Below are 21,219 nucleotides of genomic sequence, written 5' to 3' on the forward strand. Positions count from 1 at the left end.
GCCTATCATATATTTATCACTTTCTTTCTAATTCTTTTCATCTTACTTTTTAATTTCTTTTTTATTTTTAGAATTTTCCTTTATTTTATCTTATTTTTCTTTGAAGGTGTTATCCATTACGTATATCCACTTTTAACATCTTTTTTTTAAAACTGGTTATTTCCGAAATGGATGTTTCCTTTATTATTCTCTTCTGAGCTCATTACCTCATTTCTGAGTTTTTGTACTTTCCATTAATTGTTCTTTCATACTATTTTTCTAATTATTTTAGCTCAGTTTGCAATTGTAGTTTATAGTTATCACCCATAAGCATGTCTTTATGTAATGCTTTCATTTTCCTGATTCTGCTCCTGATTCTATTTTTATCTTATAACAACTTTATGCGGATTTGAACCTCAATTATTTTCTGCTGTTTATTTTATATGATATTAGCTTTCCTCAACTTTAAAGATATATGGTTTTGAATATCTTTTTTTAATTCAGTCACTCTGGATGCCTTCTATTGTTTTTTTTCAAGTAAGTGTTCAACAATATGGTGCCTTATATTCAGAGAACTTCTTGCTCCACTGCCTTTCCACGCTTTCATCTGAGCTTTTTCTTTCTTCTTTTTTTTTTAATCTCTTATGACTGGACTGAACTAGATTCTGTTTCCAGCAGTTCTCCCCTGTGGGGCTTTGTTCTAGAAGGGAACTTTGGCTGGCTGGTTTTGAGAGGCATAGGACCCAGACTGTTCCAGTTCCTGCAGATCTGATCACAGAACCCTTTGTGTTTGTACACCACTGGAGTATGCAAAAAGGTCTCTTGATTTTGGATGCTAAGTGATGAAGAAATGGGGTAAAAATATCTTGGTTATTTGAGGTTCTCACGTCCATCAGACACCCTGTTGTTTCTCTTTGCTTCCTCTTACACAGATGATGGTACCATACAGATCTCATGGCTCTTGGACTGGGAGGGAACAGAAGCACAGAAAATGCTGGTGGGATGGGGGCACTGTCCAGAGAGCCTCCTCCAAATAGGGATGATGTAGCAAATTGGCAAGGTGAACATAAATTTGGATGTCTTCATTCATTTATTCATCTGTTTATCTAGTAAACATCAGTAGAACTTATTAAATTTCAGACACTGCTGAGAAACTGAGGACATAGAGATGAATAAAAGACAGGTCCTCCCCTGTGGAGAAACTCACAACCCAGGAGCAAGAATAGAGACATCTATAAATAATGACAGCCCTTAAATGAGGGCTGCATCCAAATATATACAAGTTTATGTGTAAGCAAAGAAGGGTGGTCACATTGACCTGAATTATGGTTGAGAGGTGAGGGGTGGAGACTGGGGGCTGCCAGGCAGATACCAGGGGAAGGCTCACAAGGCAGAGGGTCATGGAGAGCAAAAGTGAGAGAGACAGTTAGAGAAAGAGAGAGAGAGAGAAATGCAACAAGAACCAGCCCATTGCCTCACCTGGCTCAGGAGTCGGGTTCCCAGGGAGAGGACGATAAGGAGAGAGGAAGTCTGACTCAGAGTCAGAGGACTGTGAATGTCCAGCTATGAGGTCTGGGGGCCCTTGGAGGGTGTTGGAAGGAGAGAACATGATCCTTCAAATCTGAAAAAGGAGGCACAGAACAGGGTGGCAGGGGTGGAGGACACAAGGTGTTGAGCCAAGGCAGATGGTGAGGACAGGAGAGACCTGACAGGGGAGGGAGCAGTCTCAGAAGGACCTGGGGCTTCTTCAGTGTTTGAAATGAGGCCAGGTGCTGACGATGTTGTACAAAGCCTGTCCAGGAGACAAGGTTCTGGCTACATCACTGTGGGCCACCAGCAGGTAGTTGGGAGTCAGGTACCCCTTGACCATGGCACACTGGATCAGGTCTTGGGCTGCCTCTAGTGCTGCAGCATTTGGTGGTGTACCTGCAAAACACAGCAGCCCATGGCTCACAGATTACAGGGTACCCTGCAAGGTAGAACATATTCCCAGAACCCACTCTCATCACCAAGCTAGTATATCCCACTGTTGGCAGCCTCCCTAGGGACAGATAAAAGAATAAGGTCAAGACTTAAAATTTCTTAGTGCCAAAGTTTTCCTGAATCAAAAGAGCCAAGCCTGGGATAATATATTCCTCTGGGCATGTATAGAGCTTTTCTCCACTGCAAGAGTTTAGCCTGATAGTTGTCTATAAGGGTGCAATTCAGCCCTCCAGGGGACATTTGGCAATGTCATGAGACGTTTTTAGTTGTGAAAACTAGGAGGCAGGGGAATGCTAGTTGGTATAAGCCAGGAATACTGCTAAACATCCTAGGACAGGACAGCCCCATGACAACGAATTATCTGAGTCAAAAAGTCAATTGCACTGAGGTTGAGAAATGTGATTTAATCACACATGTGCTGCCTGTACCCTTTACATGTCCAGCTCCAGCTCAATGCTCAGCCCAGTATCAAGGCCCTGCCCTGGTTAACCCCATCCCTGACCCAATGCCCATTTTAGTATGGGCCATGTCACTGAATCAGCCTCAGTCACATGGCCTCATCTTTTCAGAGGTTCCATGAAAGGCCGTTGAGCCTAAACAAACTGATGAAGAGCTTTGAGTTGTTCTCACTTTGGCAGGACATACATTAAAATTGGAATCCTACAGAGATTAGCATGGCCCCTGAAGTAGGATGGCATGCACACTTGTGAAGCATTCCGTATTTTTAAGGAGAAATAAAGTGTTTCCTAAACAAGCAAATGCTAAGGGAATTTGACACCACTAGGCCGGTCCTATAAGAAATGCTTTAAAAAGTTCTACACATGGAAACTAAAGGGCAATACACACTATCATAAAAACATATGAAAGTATAAAACTCACAGGACTTATAAAGCAATTACTCAATTAAAACTGCAAAGCAACTGGGTAACCATTAACATTAGGACAGGGATAAAGCCTCACATATCAATATTAACCTGAAACATAAATGAGCTAAATGCTTTACTTAAAAAATATGGGCTGACTAAATAAATAAAAACACAAAATCCAACCATATGCTGTTTACAAGAAACCCATTAACCAGTAAAAACATTTACAGGCTCAAAATCAAAGAGTGGAGAAAGATATTCCATGCAAATGGAAACCAAAAGAGGAGCAGGAGTTGCTACAGTATATCAAGTAAAACAGACTTTAAGTCAAAACAGTTAAAGAAAAAAGATAGGGAAGTTCATTACGTAATGACAAAGGGACCAATTCAATAAGAAGATATAACAATCCTAAATATATATGTATCCAACACCAGAGCACCCACATTCATAAAACAAATACTGCTAGACCTAAGAAAAGAGATGAATAGCAATACAATAATAGTGGGGAGCTTCAACACCCCACTGACAGCACTAACAGATCAGCAAGGCAGAAAATCAACAAAGAAACTCTAGACTTAAATTGGACTCTAGACCAAATAGACCTAGCAGACATTTACAGAACTTTCTGCCCAAAAATGGCAGAATATATATTCATCTCTTCTGCACACAGAACATTCTCAAAAATAGCCCATATGCTAGGCCACAAAACAAGGCTCAGTACATTTGTTTTCTTTCTTCTCCAGAGGAGACAAGAAAAAGTGCCCCGTAGACATTGTCTCATTTACTCGTTTTTGGTTTTTTTTTTTGGTTTTTTTTTTTGAGATAGAGTCTCACTATGTTGTCAGTTTGGAGTGCAGTGGCACAATCCCGGCTTACCACAACCTCTGCCTCCCAGGTTCAAGTGATTCTCCTGCCTCAGCCTCCCGAGTAGCTGGGACTACAGGTGCTCACCACCACTCCCAGCTAATTTTTTTGTATTTTTAGTAGAGACGGGGTTTCACCACATTGGCCAGGATGGTCTTGAACTCCTAACCTCATGATCTGCCTGCCTTGGCCTCCCGAAGTGCTGGGATTACAGGTGTGAGCCACTGTGCCTGGACCTTACTTTTTTTTTAAATTAAAATTATATTAAGTATCTTGTTGGACCACAGAAGAAGAAAACTAGAAATCGATATCAAGAGGAACTCTCAAAATTATACAAATACATGGAAATTAAACAACCTGTTCCTGAATGATCATTGGGTCAATGATAAAATTAAGGCCAAAATTAAGATTTTTTAAATGAATGAAAATAGAGACACAAAATACCCAAACCTCTGGGATACAACCAAAAAAACAGTGATAAGATAGAATGTTACAGCATCAAACGCCTGTATCAGAAAGATAGAAAGAGCTCAAATTAACAATGTAACATCATGCCTCAAAAAAATAGAAAAGCAAGCACCAACAAAACCCAAGGCAAGCAGAAGAAATAACAAAGATCACAGCAGAGCTAAATGGTAGAGACCAAATATAAAAACTGAAAAGGATCAATGAAATTAAAAGTTGGTTATTTGAAAAGATAACTGAACTCACAGTCCACCAGCTACACTAACGAAGGAAAAAAGACGTAAGTTTAGAATACCCACAATCAAAAATGATAAAGTAGCATTACAGTTGATTCCACAGAAATAACAAAAGATTGTCAGAGATTACTATGAGCTCTCTATGCACACGAACTAAAAAACCTAGAAAAAATGCATAAATTCCTGGAAACATACAACATACCATGATTGTACCTGGAAGAAATAGAAATCATGAATAGACCAATAACAATTAACCGAATCAGTAATTTAAAAAAGAATCTCCCAACAACAAAAAGCCCAGGACCACAGCCCAATTCTATGAGATGTAAAAGGAAGAATACCAATCCTACCAAAATTGTTCCCAAAAATTGAGGAGAAGGGAATCCTCCCTAACTCATCTACAAAGCCACACTAATACCAAAGCCAGGTAAGGACACAACAACAACAACAAAAACTACAGGCTAATATCCCTGATGAACAAAGATGCAAAAAATTCACAACAAAAAACTAGCAAACTAAATCCAACAGCACATCAAAAAGTTAATTCACAGAATCAAGTGGGCTTTCTTCCTGGGAAGCAGAGATGGTTCAACATATGCAAATAGGTAAATGTGACTCACCACATAAACAGAATTAAAACAAATCTATATAATAGTTTCAATGCAGAAAAAGCATTCAGTTAAATCCAACATTACTTTATGATAAAAAAAAAAAACCTCAACAAACTAGGCATCAAAAGAACATACCTCAGAATAATAAAGCCATATACGACAAAATCACAACCAGCATCACACTGAACGGGGAAAGGTTGAAAACATTCCCCCTAAGAACTGGAAAAAAGGCCAGGATGCCCACTTTCACCACTCCTATTCAATAGTACTGAATAAAACGATCTGGCAAAAGAGATCAATAAAAGGTACCCAAATTGAAAAAAAGAAAGTCAAATCATCTCTGTTCATTGATGATATAATCTAGTGCACAGAAAACCCTCAAAATTCTTCCAAAACACTCCAAGATTTAATAAACGACTTCAGTAAAGTTTCAGGATACAAAATTGATATACCAAAATCAGTAGTATTTCTATACACCAGTAACAATCGAGCTAAGAACAAAATCAAGGACTCCATCCCATATACAATAGCTATAAATAGATATAGATATGTACACCTATAGATACACACACCTACATATGTTTTTTATATATATAGTAAATGGCATATATATATGGCATACTAGAGTCTGTTCCAAATAATGATCTACTGTGTAAGCATCTGTAATGAAAGTAGAGAGTTCAGCTCATCAAAAACAATAGCCTCATTCTAACCTCTCTCTCGTCTTCCTTTTTTTCTCTTGTTCCTTCTTTTTTCTCTTCCCTCTCTCTTTCTCTGGATCTGTTTTCCTTGGTTGGTTTTTGCTACCTGCAACCCTTCTCACTATCCTAGGTGTGGTTCCTTTTCCTCCTAGAACCCCCACCCCATGCCTCCCAGAGGCTCCCTTTTCTGATTTATGATACCATCAGGGAGACTTGACCACCCTACTGCTCTCTTTGGTCCTTTTGCCAAAATCTGTTCATTATATTCTGTAACATACACACTGCATGCTACTCCTTATTCTCCATGTGCAATCAAATGAGACAGAGGAGAAATTATATACATATACACACCTATATATATATATATATATGTTATATATATGGGTGTGTATATGTATGTGTGTGTGTATATATATACATATATATGTTATATGTAGGTACGTGTATGTGTGTGTGTGTCTGTGTAGATATAGATATAGATAAATAGATACATTTTAGAATACATTTAACCAAGGAAGTGAAAGAGTTCTATAAGAAGAACTAAAAAATACTGATGAAATTGTAGATGACACAAACAAATGAAAGGACATCCCATGCTCATGGATTTGAAGGATCTATGTCATTAAAATGACCATACTGCCCAAAGCAATCTACAGAGTCAACACAGCTCTTGTCAAATCACCAACATCATTTTTCACAGAATTTTTAAAAACTATTCTATAATTCATATAGAACTAAGAAAGAACCCAAATAGCCAAAGCAATTGTAAGTGAAAAGAATAAAGCTGGAGGTATTATATTACCTGACTTCAAATTATACTACAAGACTATAGTAACAAATTAGCACGGCACTGGTATAAACAGAGACACATAGATGAATGGAACAGAATAGAGAACCCAGAAATAAAGTCACATAGCTACATTCAACTGATCTTTGACGAAGCTGACAAATGTATACACCAGGGAAATGACACCCTATTGAGTAAATAGTGCTGAGGAAATTGGATAGTCACATGCAGAAGAATGAAACTAGACCCACATATCTAACTGTATGCAAACATTAACTCAAGATGGACTAAAGTCTTAAATGTAAGATTTCAAACTATAAAAATCTTAGAAGACAATCTAGAAAAAAACTCTTCTGGAAATTGGCAAAGGATTTATGACTAAGTCCTCAAAAGCAAATGCAACAAAAACAAAAATAGACAAATGGGACTTAATTAAATTAAAATGTTTCCGCACAGCAAAAGAAATAATCAACAGAGTAAACAGCCTACAGAATGGAAGAAAATGTTTGCAAACTATGCATCTGACAAAGAGCTAATATCCAGGATCTACAAGGAACTCAAACAACTTAAGGAAAAAAATCAGCTCATTAAAAAGTGAGCAAAGGACATGAACAGACATTTTTCAAAAGAAGAAATACTAGCAGCCAAAAACCATGAAAAAATGTTCAAGCTTACTAATCGTCAGAGAAATGCAAATCAAAATCACAGTGAGATGCTACCTTCCTTCAGTCAGATTGACTATTATTAAAGAGTCAAAAAATAACAGATGTTGCTGAGGATGCAGAGAAAAGACAATGCTTCCACACTACTGATGAGAATGTAAATTAATCCAACCTCTGTGGAGATCTACCAAAGAACTAAAAATAAAACAGCCATGTGATCCGGGAATCCGAATACTGAGTATCTCCCCAAAGAAAAAGAAATCATTATATCAACAAGACATTTGCACTCATATGTTTATCTCAACACTATTCGCAATAACAAAAACATGGAATCAACCTCAATATCCATCAGTGGATGACTGAATAAAGTGTGTGTGTGTGTGTGTGTGTGTGTGTGTGTGTGGTGTGTGTGGTGTGTGTGTACACATTGTGGAATACTGTTCAGCCATCAAAAATGAAATCATGGCTAGGCGTGGTGGCTCACACCTGTAATCCAGCACTTGGCGAGGCCAAGGCAGGTAGATCAGGAGGCAGGAGTTCAAGACCAGCTTGGCCAACATAGTGAAACCCTGTCTCTACAGGAGTTCAAGACCAGCCTCGCCAACATAGTGAAACCCTGTCTCTACAGGAGTTCAAGACCAGCCTCGCCAACATAGTGAAACCCCCCCTCCCAAGTAGCTGGCACACCCCTGTAGTCCCAGCTCCTTGGGAGGCTGAGGCAGTAGAATCGCTTGAACCCAGGAGGCAGAGGTTGCAGTGAAACCACACCATTGCATTCCAGCCTGGGCAACAGAGCGAGACTCCATCTCAAGCAGTTTAAAAAATGAAATCATGTCTTTTACAGCAATATGAGTGGAAATAGAGGCCATTACCCTAAGTGAAATGACTCCGAAACAGAAAATGAAAAACTACACGTTCTCAATTATAAGTGAAAGCTAAACAATGGGTACACATTGGTACATAAAGTACATTAATAGACATCAGAGACTTCAAAAGGTGGGAGAGTGAGAGCAGGATTAGGGACAAGACATCATTTAATGGGTACCATGTACACTATTCAGGTGATGGGTAGACTGAAAGCCCAGACTTCACCGCTATATATCCATGTTAATGCAATGCATTTGTAGCCCCTAAATCTATAAAAATTAAAATAAAAAGTAAAATAGAGCTCTGAGTCATGACAATTCTCAAGGTAAAGACTGGGGCTTATTGTGGTTTTGGCATATAAGGCAAAATGTCTCTACCTTGTGTCATGGTAACCAAGAGAGGCTGCATCTGCTGACCAAGATGAGCTAAAAATATGCGCAAAGATCTTTTCCCCTTACTTTGCATGTTCCTTACATATTGGAAGGAAGAGATATTTGGCTGGATGTAAAGGAGGTAAATGTGAGTATTATGTCTGGGGGTCACCTCCGATCACACTGAGCTGAGTCAAATGTTGGATTGGAAGCTGGGTCAATCAAGCATATGCAGGCACTAAAATGACACTTGACACTGAGACTTTGTCTTCCATGTCAGATGCTCTCTTTCAAATACCATGCAATGACCCTACTGCCCAAAGCATCCACCTACCTGTGAATGTGCCCATGAAGGTGATGCCCAGGGCGATGTCATCATAGCCAGGGGTGGAGAAGCCTTGGACATTCCAGCCCACCCCTTCATAAATGGCGCCATCCTGGCCCACAAGGAAGCTAGAGGACCACAAGGGGAGATGGAAACCAGTGTGAAACTCTGGAATTGTTTCTCTCTTTCATGTATTAATTTATTCATGTCTTTACTCCTTCAGATTTTGATAATCTATTGGATTCTAAGCACTGGGTTACAGAAACAAGACCGAGTCCTTGCCAGTGGAGTGTCGGTAAACTCGGGGGAATGAGGGAGACAGGGTGAGGAGAGAGAATCCCAGTTTATAGCATTTACTGATTGCTGTGGTGTAAACCTCTCACTGTAGCAAATTTCAGGTGACCAGCAATTTAACAACCGGATCTGAAATTCCAGAATCTCTAACAATCAGCTCTCATGAGCTGGTACAAGCCTGTTCAGCTCCAGCACACCACTGCTGCCCCCAAGTCACTCACAGTCCATGAAGAAAGAGGAGAATGACAGCGCAATCCCTAGGCCTTTTCTCCTTCTCACTAAGAAAACGTGTTCCCCCAGGGCGACCCAGGATTTCCTTACCAACAAGTACATTAACTTCCCCGATCTTTCCTGACCTGACCTGACCTCTGTACATGTGACTCTGCCACCCCTCCTGACTTCTCGAAACATTCTCTTCCCTTAGCTTCCATCACACCACCTTCTCTTGGCTTTCTTCTCTAGCTGCTCTCCCCCCACACCTCAAAACCTGCACCCTTTCCTTAAATGTGGGGTTCCTCAGGTTGCTATCCTAAGTGAGCCCCTTTCTCCCCTTACTCGACACAGGACTCACCCATCCACTTCCTTGGCTTCAGTTGCCATCCATGAAAGTCTGCATGTTCACCACTGGCACCATCTTCTTCCTTACCTGTTCCCCTTTCTGGGATCCCCATCTTGGTGAAAAACACAGTCACCCACCCACCCACTGGCCCCAGCCAGGAATACAAGCATCAGCCCATCCACTTCATCCACTCCTTAACCCAGTTTGTCAACAGTGTCTGCCAGCTACAATCCCTGATCTGCCCTGCACCCTGATCACTAACCATTAACCTCCACTGACCTCTCAAATTCCTCCACCTCTCTCTGTGGCCTCTACGACCACCATAGGATGTCACCACTCCATCTCGCCTGGATTGCTGCACAGTCCTCAGATCTCACTGCCTCCAGTTCTACCCTTTCCCATCCAATCTATTCCTAAAGGATAGCCAGACTGGTCTTTCTAAAATACGGAACTGACTACGTCAAACCCTGTCTTCAGTCCCTGAGCACTGAGTACACACACCCCAGCTTAAGTTACAGGATCCTTCAGACATGGACCCTGTCTGCCTCGCCAGCCTCAGCTCTCCCACAACCGTCTTTGGCATTTACATTTATCCTGATGAACTTCTCTCAGCTCCCCAAAGGCACCTTTTTCAGGCTGGAATTCAGTCCTTTCCACAGAGGTCCTTTCCCTCTTCCTGAATCACTCTTCCTGCTTTTTCCTCCTACTCACCCAGCTAATCTGGAGCCCCACAGGGAGGGCTTCTTTCACTCCCACTTCCTGGCATCCTCAGCCTCCTGTCTACTCTCCATGCGTCCCCTATCATAATGTTTAAACTACCCTGCTGGAACTTATTTGCTTGAATTTAAAGCACTGGTTCCATGCAGGGAAGAACCACATTTGAGGCGTCTGATGGCATCCCCAGAGGATAGGCTTGAGCCACACAGAGTACACATTCAGTCACATGTTCAGTGAATTATAGTCTGTGAGGCAGGGATTGTGTCATCTTGACTATAGACCACCTCATGGGGAAAAAAAGTGACACCATCATGATGCTATAATAGGAGAGGATACAATAGAAGGTCCAAGTCAAGGGACAGGCAACTGCCCTCTGAGACGTGAAAGGACCTCCCCTCAGCCTCCACCTCTTTGCAGTTTTGGCTTTCCAAAATCACAGTCAATTTTCAGGTATCTACTCCCATTAAAGTCAGCAATGCTGCAAATAATCCTGTGTGGCAGGACCTAGCAAAGCGCTTGTAGGTTCTGGTACATGCTAGATGTTGGAGGAAAAGCTTTCTTCTATCTTGTAAAGGGGGCTACTAAAATGGGGACAGAGAGGGGAGAGACACTCAGCCCAGAATCATGTACCAAGCGAGGGTAAATTCATCTAAGACGGGACCACTGCACACTGCTGTGCAGACTGCATTCTGCCCAAAGGGGTCTGGCATAGGAACAGTGGAAACTGAAATTCAGCTCCACTCACTAAGCCATAAATGCCCCTAGAGTCAGGGGCTCCTTCTGTTAATGGGGATGAATATGCCAGATGGGCTAGAGTCGCTTTTCCTGAGACTTAAAATTTAGTGTGATTTCTCCTGATGGGACGTTATATGGGGTCTAACCCCAGATGTCTTATCTGCAAGCTCTGAAAACATCCTTCGAGAAACTTCTACTCATTTTGTTTGGCCATTTTTAAAATCAGAACTTTTTCATGGAAGCATCTTGATCAAAAATGTGTCTTTTTGATCAAAAATGTGTCAGAATTTTGAGACCCTTCAAAATAATTCTTAATTAGGAAAAAAATCAAATGTTTACTCTTCCACTTAGGTCAATGTGTTTCTTATTAAAGAATCACAGACCCTCTAGTCCCAGCTACTTGGGAGGCTGAGGCAGGAGAATCGCCTAAATCCAGGAGGCGGAGTTTGCGGTGAGCTGATATCACACCACTGAACTCCAGCCTGCTGGGTGACAGAGAAAGACTCCATCTCAAAAAAAAAAAAAAAAGAATCACAGACCTTAGCATTAGAGAAATCAAAAGATAGTATCCGGTCTCTCCTCTGCCTTCAGACAGGAAGTACATTCTTCCCAAGGAAGTTGGTGGTTTCTAGAGGCAGAGAAGCATTATGAGTCTAACATGAGAGGGGACCACTCCAGGCTGCGGACAAAGTGAGCAGCAGAGCCCCAGCCTCTGAGTAGCAGGCGGTGGCTACACAAACAAAACACATCTTTTGATTATCTTTTCTGCAGGTGCCGCAATCTTGCAGGCATACTGCTTCCTCCAGAGACTTTTTTGGCATCCATCATGCCAGTTTACTACCTTTAATGGGTACACCTCTTGTTTGGGCAAGTGACTGCCCCTGTGGCTGTCTCCTAAGAAAGAGCATGCAGGGTCATGTGATGAATCCATTTGGTTAGCCACACAGCGCCTCTCCTATGGCCAGTACCCAGCAAATATTACTTCCCTTTCCCCTTCCTTTCAAAGGTTCAGTATCTGTCCCCAAGGGAAGAGAAGCCCACGGTACCCAGACACACTTACTTATACCCAATGTCGCATGACTTGAGCCTGTCTATGTAGAGAGACTGGATGTCCCGGACCAGCAGGCGGCACTCTTCAGAAATGTTGCAGGTCCTGCCAGCAGTGTGGATAATGATGCCATATTTCGCTGGGAGGGTCATCCTGGGGCAGTGGGTCTCCCTGGCCCCCCATGCAGACCGTGGGACAATGCTGGGGCAAGCTGAGATGGGACAAGAAAGCACAGAGGGTTCATCTCCCCCATCCATGCCAGCCACTTCCCCACTGTAGGCTGACTCAATGCTCAGGACCCTCAATGTCCCAAACCCCCTCTGGGTCCCCCACCCTGACCCCAACAGTGGGACTTGAGAGCAGATGGTGTCCCACAACGGGACCTGGACATTTTATTCTAAGAATATGTCTTTAAGTCATTTGTAATCCACGAAACTCTCTGTCAATGTAGGTGATCATTTATATTCGCAGATGGCACTAGAGATCACATTTACTCAAGACTTTAATATAACAGATGAAATTTCCTCGCTCTTGATTAAGTCCAAGAAAAGGCTAAAGGTGCTTGTTAAATTTACTGTTTTTGGTGTTGCTGCTTGTTAAACCCAAAATACTGTCTACTTTTTATTATCTGAATGCTATTAAACTCTTTCTTTAAAGTCAGTGTAAGTGGTGGTCTAGGTTTTCTGCAACGCTTCAGTCCATTCGTGTTGCTCTGGTTTTTGTATTCAGAAATGTGTGTTAGTGTGTGTGTGGTCATGTGTAAACGTATGAATGTATAAATATGCGTATAAATGTATCCAGTCCCTTTCCATTTTTTCCTCTCTCACACTTTTCTCCATATTACATACCAAATAGTTATTTATTTGCTCATTGTCTTTCTCTGTCCTCTAGATTGAAACTTCTTGAGGGCAGGGACTTTGTGTTTCTTTCCTTGGTGTATCCTCAGGGTCTAGCAGGTGCTCAGTAAATGCTTGTCAAGTGATGGAAGAAAGGAGTGTGCATATATGACACCAGGCATAATGCTATGGCTCTTTCATATGAGCACTCTGGGGGATAAAGAGGTGGCCTGGAGCTTCCTCTCAAGATTTACCAGCCCCAAGATTTCAGAGAGTTGGGTGACCAGTTGCCTACCAGAAGGAATCGAGTGAGCCCTGCTGAAAAAAAGGTGGCTCCCAATGGTGTCTGGGAGTTACTGGGGGTGAGCCTGGGGGGGGCCTGTAGGGTTGAAGGTCTTACCTTTCTTCAGGCTCTCCTTCTGTCGAGGGGCCAGGCAGTTCTCGCCTTTCACAAGAAGTGGCTGAACGTAACTGGATGACAGGTGGCCCTTCTGGACAGCGTAGGAGATTAGATTTTCCATGGCCAACTGGGCAGCAGGGCTGGGACTATAGCCTGGAAGAGAGAAATCTGTGAGAAACCTGCACCTGGCCTGAGTTTCAGGGGGTCTTTTGTGGGAGGAGGAGATGCCCTGCCAGCCCCTGCACAGCTGATAGAGAGGAAGAAAAGGGAACAGGTTATGCCCCCAGTTGATTAGGCTGAGAATTAAGGATCTGCCTGGAAAGATCTCTCAGTGGCTCATGATGAAGTCCTTTCCCAAATACCTGCCAAGGCTTCACCCGCTCTCTCCATGAAGGAGCTCAGCAGCAGCACCAAGTTCAGCAGCACCCATCAGAAGGGGCCCCTTCATGGCCAGGCTTTCCCATCAGAAGGGGCCCCTCCAGGCATGTGCCAGGCTCTTTGCCTCCAATAACTCATTTCATCCTCAGCACAAACCTCTGAGAGATGCTATTATCAGCTGCATTATTCACGAAGAGGAACTTGAGGCTCCAAGAAGTCACATGCTCAGGATCCCAAGCTAACAACAAATGGAAATGAGTAGTTCATGAAAACAAAAGCAGAAACGAGATAAACACGGAGTCCTCTGGAATGCTGGGGAAACCACCCAGGGCTGGAGATAGAAGACACGGACCATGTTCTGATTCTTCTCCTTCTAGCTGTGTCACTTGGGGTCACTGAACTCTCTGAATCCCAGGCTGCACCGCTGTACAACGAGAGTCATGAAATCTACCTGGACTATCTCAAAGGATACTGAGAGAGGAAAATGAGAAACTAGGTATGCAAGATCTCAGTTAACAGGAAAGGGTGCACAGATTGAAAGGAATGGTCCTGGAGCACATATGTTAGGATGCATATGGCAAGGGGCCTTGGAGCAATAGTCCAGAAAGAAGTGGAAGAGAGTTAGGGGACTCAGAATTTTTTTTTAAGAACTATATAGAAAATCTAGGAGTAACAGATGGAAGGAGGAGGTGCCTGGCAGGAAATTGGAAAGCATGGCCCACAGGAGCCAGGAGCCACAGAATGGTCAGAGCTGAGAGGAAGATGTGATAGTCATTGACATAGAGGTGAGAGCTGAGCCCAGACAAGCTTGCAGAGAGACAAATGATAGCATCGCCACTGAAGAGAAGGCTGGAGGAAGACAAGCCTGTTTACAGGGGTTGAGAAGGAAGCCAGGGCAGTAGGAGGAGACCCTTCACAATGTTGTTTCCTGGAAATCAAAGAAGAGAATTCCAAGAAAGAGTGCATCTTCAGAGAAGGATGAGAAGTCAGCAGAGTAGCAGACAGCTACTTCCCATGAAGTAGCACCTGAGGCAAAGGATCAGAGAACTCTTTGGAGAAGGTCAGCTGAGATAACCATTACCTTTCTTAGTGCCGAAGAAGGCAAAGCCCAGGGAGATGTTGTTGTAGCCCTGGGTGTGCACACCTTGGATGCTCCAGCCAACACCTTCATACACCCTGCCATCGTCCCCAACCAGGAAGCTACGGAGCAAGATAACACCAGTTACATGGCTGGCACCGTAGGACATTCCTGAGAGAGGACACCATTTACCCAGTCCCAAAACGGAAAAGGGCTGAAGACATGTTCACAAAAAGGAATTTGCATGGACTCTTCCAAGACATAGGAAAGACCAAGTCATTCTTACTAGCCCTTAGAATTCAGAAGGACCCACTCTCACAGTCCCTACCTCCTTCCCTTTTCAGAGGCTGCAGTTTTACCATAAATCATTCTACATGCTCAGGAGAAGAGGTCCTCGAGGTTCCACAGTAACTAACACTGACCTGACCACACAGTGGAAGGCTCTTCTGTCTTCCACACTTCCTTAAACGTGGCTCTCCCACCTCCTCCAAAGTGTGTGCTGCCTGTCTGATCCCTGCAGAGCTGTTCATTTGATTTCTCCCTGTTAAGTAGGGAGTTATAGGACGGTTGCTACATAGACCTCCCAAGAAGTAGCTCCTGAGACTAGGATGAGGATGCAGGCCATTGATTTGCAAAGGGATCTGACAGAGCAGGAGCACTGTTATCTCAGACAAACGCCACCACTCTTAAGTTCCAGCTCCCTTTCTAGCCTCATGCGTCTCAAGGAAATCACTTCCAACAGCAAGCAGCCAGAAAGAGCAGAAGTAAGACACAGATAAGACAGCTTGGGCACAGAGGGAGGTGGGGGGAAAGTCTCTTGGGTAACTGCCAAACTTTACCCTCATACAATGGGCCCCAGTAAAACAGCAGACCTTAATAAGCACATTCCTTTCCCTTCAGGTGCACTAAGTTAAGAAAGCTAAAAGCAGACTCAGGGAATATGCCTGCAGCTGCAGAAAGATGTGTGGGAACAGACATACAATTCTCCCTCCCAGAAAGCACAACAAAGACACACAGAAGCAATCCAAGCCTCTGATAAACTCTCCCACCCTAAATCCTTAAAAACTCTTAGTCTGTAGGAGAGTGGGCTCTGACCTAACTTCATCAGAAGCCTCTCTCAGATTTGTTTTCTCTAAAACAAACTTGTCTTCGACTTTCAAGCCATGTTTCATGTTTCTTTCCTCTTTCTTTAATTCTTATAGGATCCTGGAAGCGAGTGAGGAGCCAGGAGACTGAGACAGAAGGAAGAAACCCAGCAAAGTCTGCGAAATTGGACTGGCTCACAGTGGCCATCTGGGGCTACATCCCACCCTGTGGCCTTCCCAGGAGCTGTGTACATGCACTTTAGAACTGCCCCTCAGAATGGCTGGGGTTGAGGAGGCTACACCCCAAGGCCTGTCCCCCAGGAAGGCATTCACTCCCTTTTGTCATCAAGGGCTGGGGAAATGCCTGAAATAGGAAAGCAGAGAGAGGCACTGGGCACTGGGTGAGTCAGGAAGCCATCACCACACTCAGGAACTGTCCACAGCTAGCCAAAGTCAGAGGTGGGCCAAGGGCATGTGCTGTGGGCACCAGTAGCACCTACTAGAGTGATCATTACAGCAACAGATGGACAGTTGCCTCACCGAGGCTGGAACCCATGCGTGTGGTGTGCAGGAGCACACCAGGGATAAAGAGAGCCAGTTAGGCTCCATGAGCTCACAGCTCTGTGACCTCAGATTAATCAGCCTCCCTCCCTTGGGCCCCTCTCCCAGGGCAAAGAGATGGTGACACCTGCCTACCAGTTGGGGGAGCAAAAGCCCTCAAATAAGAGGAAGTCTTTTGTAATCTGTGTTGTGCTGTACAAGCCAGGGTTGGAGGAGGGTAGAGAATACAGTTATTGCTTAACCTTCCTTGCTTCCTTCTGGGAGCTCTCAGAGACAGGAACCTCACAGAAAATTCCAACGCAGTTGGAATTTCATGGGGATTTCAAATATTTTATTCATTAGAAAACATACAAGACCACAACCCAGAAAATGAGGAAAGGGGATGATAAGGGACAGGAGAAGCATCCCGGGGAAGCAGCATTGACCACGTGCCTTGGGACCCAGGTCCAGCCTCTTACTTGTAAGCCACGTCGCACCCACTGTTATTGTGGACATGATGGGACTGCAGTTCCCGCAGTCTCTGGCTGCAGACTCTCTGGTCGTGACACTCCAGTCCAGGGACGTGGTGTATAACTAGGACATTCACTGGTGTGGTCAGCTGAGTACTGCAGCCAACAGCTTCTGCCCCCCATGCCTTGCGAGAGACCATGGCAGAGACATCTGTGGGGAAGCCATGGGGACGTCACTCAGTGCACCTGCCCCATCTCTGCCACAGTAGCCCACCAAGCTGCACATGCAGGCATCAGCTGTGTTGGCCCCATGGTATTAGGAAAGCTGGAGGAGGAAGCCTTCAGTAGACAGGTGCACCCTGCTCTGCTCACCTCTGCATCCTCAGCTCTCCAGCACTCACCCCCAACACAGACTCTGCACCTGGCCAGGGAGCCTAATGCTTTGTTCCCCCATCTTAGAACATCCCCTACTCAGCTCCTCCCCTGTGGTTGTCCAGGTCCTACCCTTCAGGAAGCATCACCTCCTTATCCCTGGGGAAAGCCCTGAGCAGCCTGGCTTGGTGTCACCTCAGCACTCAGTGTGTGCTCTCTGGGCTCTGAATGCTCCCTGAGGGGACTGCATCTTCTCCTCCAGGCAAGGGCTGTGTCTCCCACTCAGTCTGAGGACTCCCTGAGGACAAGGTTTGGGTCTCCCTCCACAGGGGTCCCTGCCTGCAGAGGCTGTTTCCCCCCTTCCTGGGTTTCTAGCCCTCCAGTACCATCCTTCCATCCCAAGGACCTAGGACAATTCGTGCAGGTGGTTTACAGGTTCTGCTCTCAGCACCTCAACCCCGTTTGCCTCTCCCAGTTGCATGTGGCTCTGCAGACCTCAGAAACATTTCCAGTCACATGAAAAACCCCAGCTGGTCCCCAAATCCCCTTACTATCCAGATTCAGTTTACCTTTTTCAGTAAGCTGGGAGATGTTGCCAAATAGGTACTGAAGCCCCTCTGAGAGCTGTTTCTCTTGTGTTTTGTTCCAGAAGGAATCACCTACAAAGCAATAGCCCATTTTACATCAGAGAGCTCCAATACCTCCATCATGGTGGAGAGCTCCAATGCCTCCATCATGGTGGAGAGCTCCAAAAGCTCCATCATGGTGGAGAGCTCCAATGCCTCCATCATGGTGGAGAGCTCCAATGCCTCCATCATGGTGGAGAGCTCCAATGCCTCCATCATGGTGGAGAGCTCCAATGCCTCCATCATGGTGGAGAGCTCCAAAAGCTCCATCATGGTGGAGAGCTCCAATGCCTCCATCATGGTGGAGAGCTCCAATGCCTCCATCATGGTGGAGAGCTCCAATGCCTCCATCATGGTGGAGAGCTCCAATGCCTCCATCATGGTGGCACCAACTCTGGACAGAAACAGCCACCCCTCTCCACTGCCCCTCCTCAAATCCAAGAGCCCCTCTAAGAAATCCCTCTGGACTGACCAGAGGACCACTTTTAACAGCAGCAGGTGGTATAGTTTCCTCCCACACCAACTCTGGGCAATTCCCTGGGACAAGCGGGGAGTTGGAAATGTCATCCTTTTCTTGTGAGCTGTATCTACACACACAATTGGCCAAAAAACAACCTGGAAATGTATTCAGATACTTCAAAACCACAAAGTCCTCTCCTGTGTGCATTTTACCAAAGCAACGGGGAAGCGTATGTGGAGAAAGGGTTAGAATTACCTGCATGGCTCAGACCAGTTCCCCCAGAATTGATTTTGGGGCCATGTGCTATGCCCACTCCCCTGTGTGAAGGCCCATGGGGGAGGGGCAGGGTCTGTTGATTGACACCTTTGCCCACAGGGTGGCTTTCTCTTATTGACAAGCACAAACCCAGGCCATAGGTTGGACTCTGATTGACGTCATGATAATACAAATGTCATCCTTGCTCCTGTTTATTTGCTTTTACTGCCCAATTGCTCTACTTTCAGGTGCATTATCTCATTTAGCCCTCACAGAGAAGTCATCACTCTCTCAGTTTCCAGGTGGGAAAATGAAGGCTTGTAGAGCTGAATCGCTTGTTTAAAATCATTCCTAGAGGCAGAGAAAGAACCTGAGTCCAGGTCTATAGGCTCCACGTACAATCTATTCTTTCTCCTTAAGACAGAGTAGGTTGTATGTTGCTTGTTTTTTGTTTTTTTTATTTTTTGGTTTTTGTTTTGTTTTTGTTTGATTGTTTTGTTTTTGAGACAGAGTCTCTGTCACCAGGCTGGAGTGCAGTGACGCAATCTCGGCTCACTGCAACCTCCACCTCCCGGGTTCAAGCGATTCTCCCGCCTCAGCCTCCTGAGTAGCTGGGACTACAGGTGTGTGCCACCACCTCTAATTTTTGTATTTTTAGTATAGATGGGGTTTCACCATGTCGGCCAGGATCACAGGTCAATCTCCTGACCTTGTGATCCGCCCGCCCTGGCCTCCCAAAGTGCTGGGATTACAGGCGCGAGCCACCGCACCGGAACAAGAGAGAGCAGATTTTTGTTGTTTTGTTTTGTTGTGTTGTTTTGTTTCTTGGAGACAAGTTCTCAATCTGTCGCCCAGTCTGGAGGGCAGTGGCATGATCTTGGCTCACTGCAGCCTTGAACTCCTCAGGCTCAGATGGAAAGTAGCTACTTTTTAAATTCTATTATGAGCCTTTAGGATGATCCTTCCCAGTTGCTCTTCTGTCCAGGAAAACAAAACTTACCCCAGGCCTGGAGACCCAGAGCAGAGAAGACAAGAAGCCACGGCATCATCCCCATGTGGTCCCAGGACACCAAGCTGGAGGGTGTGGACAGCAGCCTAAGAGAGAGAGACGCTGACAGTCGTGAACACTACCATGCTCAATCTGCAAAGCATCCCCCACCCCGACTGCAGTGGGCGCCGTCTGCCTCCTCCACCATCCTGTGGCCTCCTGAGGGCCAGCACCTGGCTCAGGCTTCTCAGGGCCCCCGGCACAGAGCAGGTGCTCGGCATCCCTGTCCTATCGTTACCCAGGCAACTCAACTTCATCACGCGCCCACTGTGTGCAAGGCCTGGGTACACACTGCACATGCAGTCTCACTCAATTAGTCCTCACACTGTAGTGTGAGACTGTTAACCCCCACTTTTACAGACAAAGGAAGTAAGATCCAAGAATAGTACAGCCAAGAAATCCAGACTCATGTGGATGGGTCCGATGCAGAGAACTCCTTCTCTGTTGGGAATATGCCAGGTGAGGGGATATAGGAGCAGGAGGGGTTCCTAGTTCTAGGGCAGAGGAAATGCAGTCCTAACACTCTCTCTGGTGGATTCCAGTCCCCTTGCTGGAAGAGGGCTTCTGAAGAAGAAACACACACTCAACTCACAGATACGGTGGGTCCTGTGCTGTCCCAGCCCAGCAGGTCAGGGTGCAGTCGGCTCACCCCTGATTGGCCAGCAGCTCCTTCCCTTCCAGGCCCTGCCCTCCTTCTCCAGCTGGTGCCTCTTCCGGCCTTCACTCTCCCTGGCCCTAAGGGCAGTCCCTCCCTGGGAATGGAACACTTGGGCTCTGGCTTCTCAGAGAGAAGAGGAGAGCCCAGGATCCCTAACAAAAGATGGAAGAGAAGAGGAAGGCAGAGGGCTGAGGCTCCAAGCCAGCTCCGTGTACAGCACCTGGAGAAACTAAAGTGGGAACACACTGAGAGCACCTGGGGACCCGCCCCGTGAATAAGCCCAGGCAGCTCCTCCCTGGGAAAGGGCAAGATTGCCCAACACTCCAGAGAGCTCATCCTTGGCCCCAACCTGGGAAAGCCTGAAGGGCCTGAGGGTTGTGTCTGCAACATCTAGAAACTTCCTGTCTGAGAAGATCTGGTCCAGGAGTCTGAAGATCGGATTGAAGTCACTCGACAACACTCCCTTTTACCGGGGTCACCAGCAGGGTCAGGATGCACAGAGAGAAAATGAGAGGTACAATCTCAGGAAGCAGCTCCCTGTAGCCTACATGTTTGTCCATCATCCTCCCGCCTGCCATGCCCCACTGTTGGCATCAAGCTGCCACCCACCAGAGAAAGCCTTCCACAGACCGAGAATCTCCAGCTCCTCGCCATGTTCAGTTGTCACCTAATCTCATTCCACAGTCTGCAACCTGGGCTTCCAGCCGTTGAGTCTTCACAGAGGAAACTCCGTGTGACACTTCTTTTCCAAGAACGCGGAAGGGTGCAGGCTCCGCGGGGACCTGCAGAGCCTCTCCTGTCCCAGGGGGTGGGGCAGCCTCCCTAGACACTGTGGAAGTGCCCTGAATCCAGGACAGTTGCTCTCAGTGAACTGCAGCCCCACTCTCAGCCCGGGCTCCCCAAGAGCACTCTCTGGGAGGGGCCCCTTGAGTGTGCACCAGGT

At 45.4% G+C, this 21,219-nt stretch overlaps 1 protein-coding gene and 1 non-coding gene across 2 annotated transcripts; one reads left to right on the top strand and one right to left on the bottom strand.

Annotated features, from left to right (window-relative positions):
* Positions 1–1,050: 1,050 nt before the first annotated feature.
* Positions 1,051–20,523, bottom strand: PGLYRP4 (peptidoglycan recognition protein 4). The gene is made up of 9 exons (XM_035279873.3): positions 20,211–20,523; positions 19,571–19,665; positions 17,799–17,888; positions 16,867–17,068; positions 14,766–14,884; positions 13,307–13,459; positions 12,083–12,281; positions 8,727–8,845; positions 1,051–1,905 (listed from the first exon to the last, which is right to left on the bottom strand). The coding sequence occupies exons 2-9, from the start codon at positions 19,623–19,625 to the stop codon at positions 1,727–1,729; spliced, it is 1,116 nt and encodes a 371-aa protein (XP_035135764.2). The 5' UTR covers positions 19,626–19,665; positions 20,211–20,523; the 3' UTR covers positions 1,051–1,726.
* LOC118149323 (U6 spliceosomal RNA) lies at positions 2,585–2,688 on the top strand. Its single transcript, XR_004736711.1, has one exon. It is a non-coding gene; the product is annotated as a U6 spliceosomal RNA (small nuclear RNA).
* Positions 20,524–21,219: the final 696 nt, after the last annotated feature.

Source organism: Callithrix jacchus, chromosome 18, assembly GCF_049354715.1.
Source record: "Callithrix jacchus isolate 240 chromosome 18, calJac240_pri, whole genome shotgun sequence".
NCBI lineage: Eukaryota > Metazoa > Chordata > Mammalia > Primates > Cebidae > Callithrix > Callithrix jacchus.

What these genes read in the sequence shown, in the direction of transcription:
- PGLYRP4 (XM_035279873.3), bottom strand. Translation starts at nt 19,625, where the DNA reads ATGGGGATGATGCCGTGGCTTCTTGTCTTCTCTGCTCTGGGTCTCCAG. An exon ending in CTTCTTCGGCACTAAGAAAG is followed by an intron (nt 13,460 to 14,765) that starts GTAATGGTTATC and finishes TCTCTCTTCCAG; the next exon opens with GCTATAGTCCCAGCCCTGCT. An exon ending in TCATGCGACATTGGGTATAA is followed by an intron (nt 8,846 to 12,082) that starts GTAAGTGTGTCT and finishes GTGGTCCTCTAG; the next exon opens with CTTCCTTGTGGGCCAGGATG.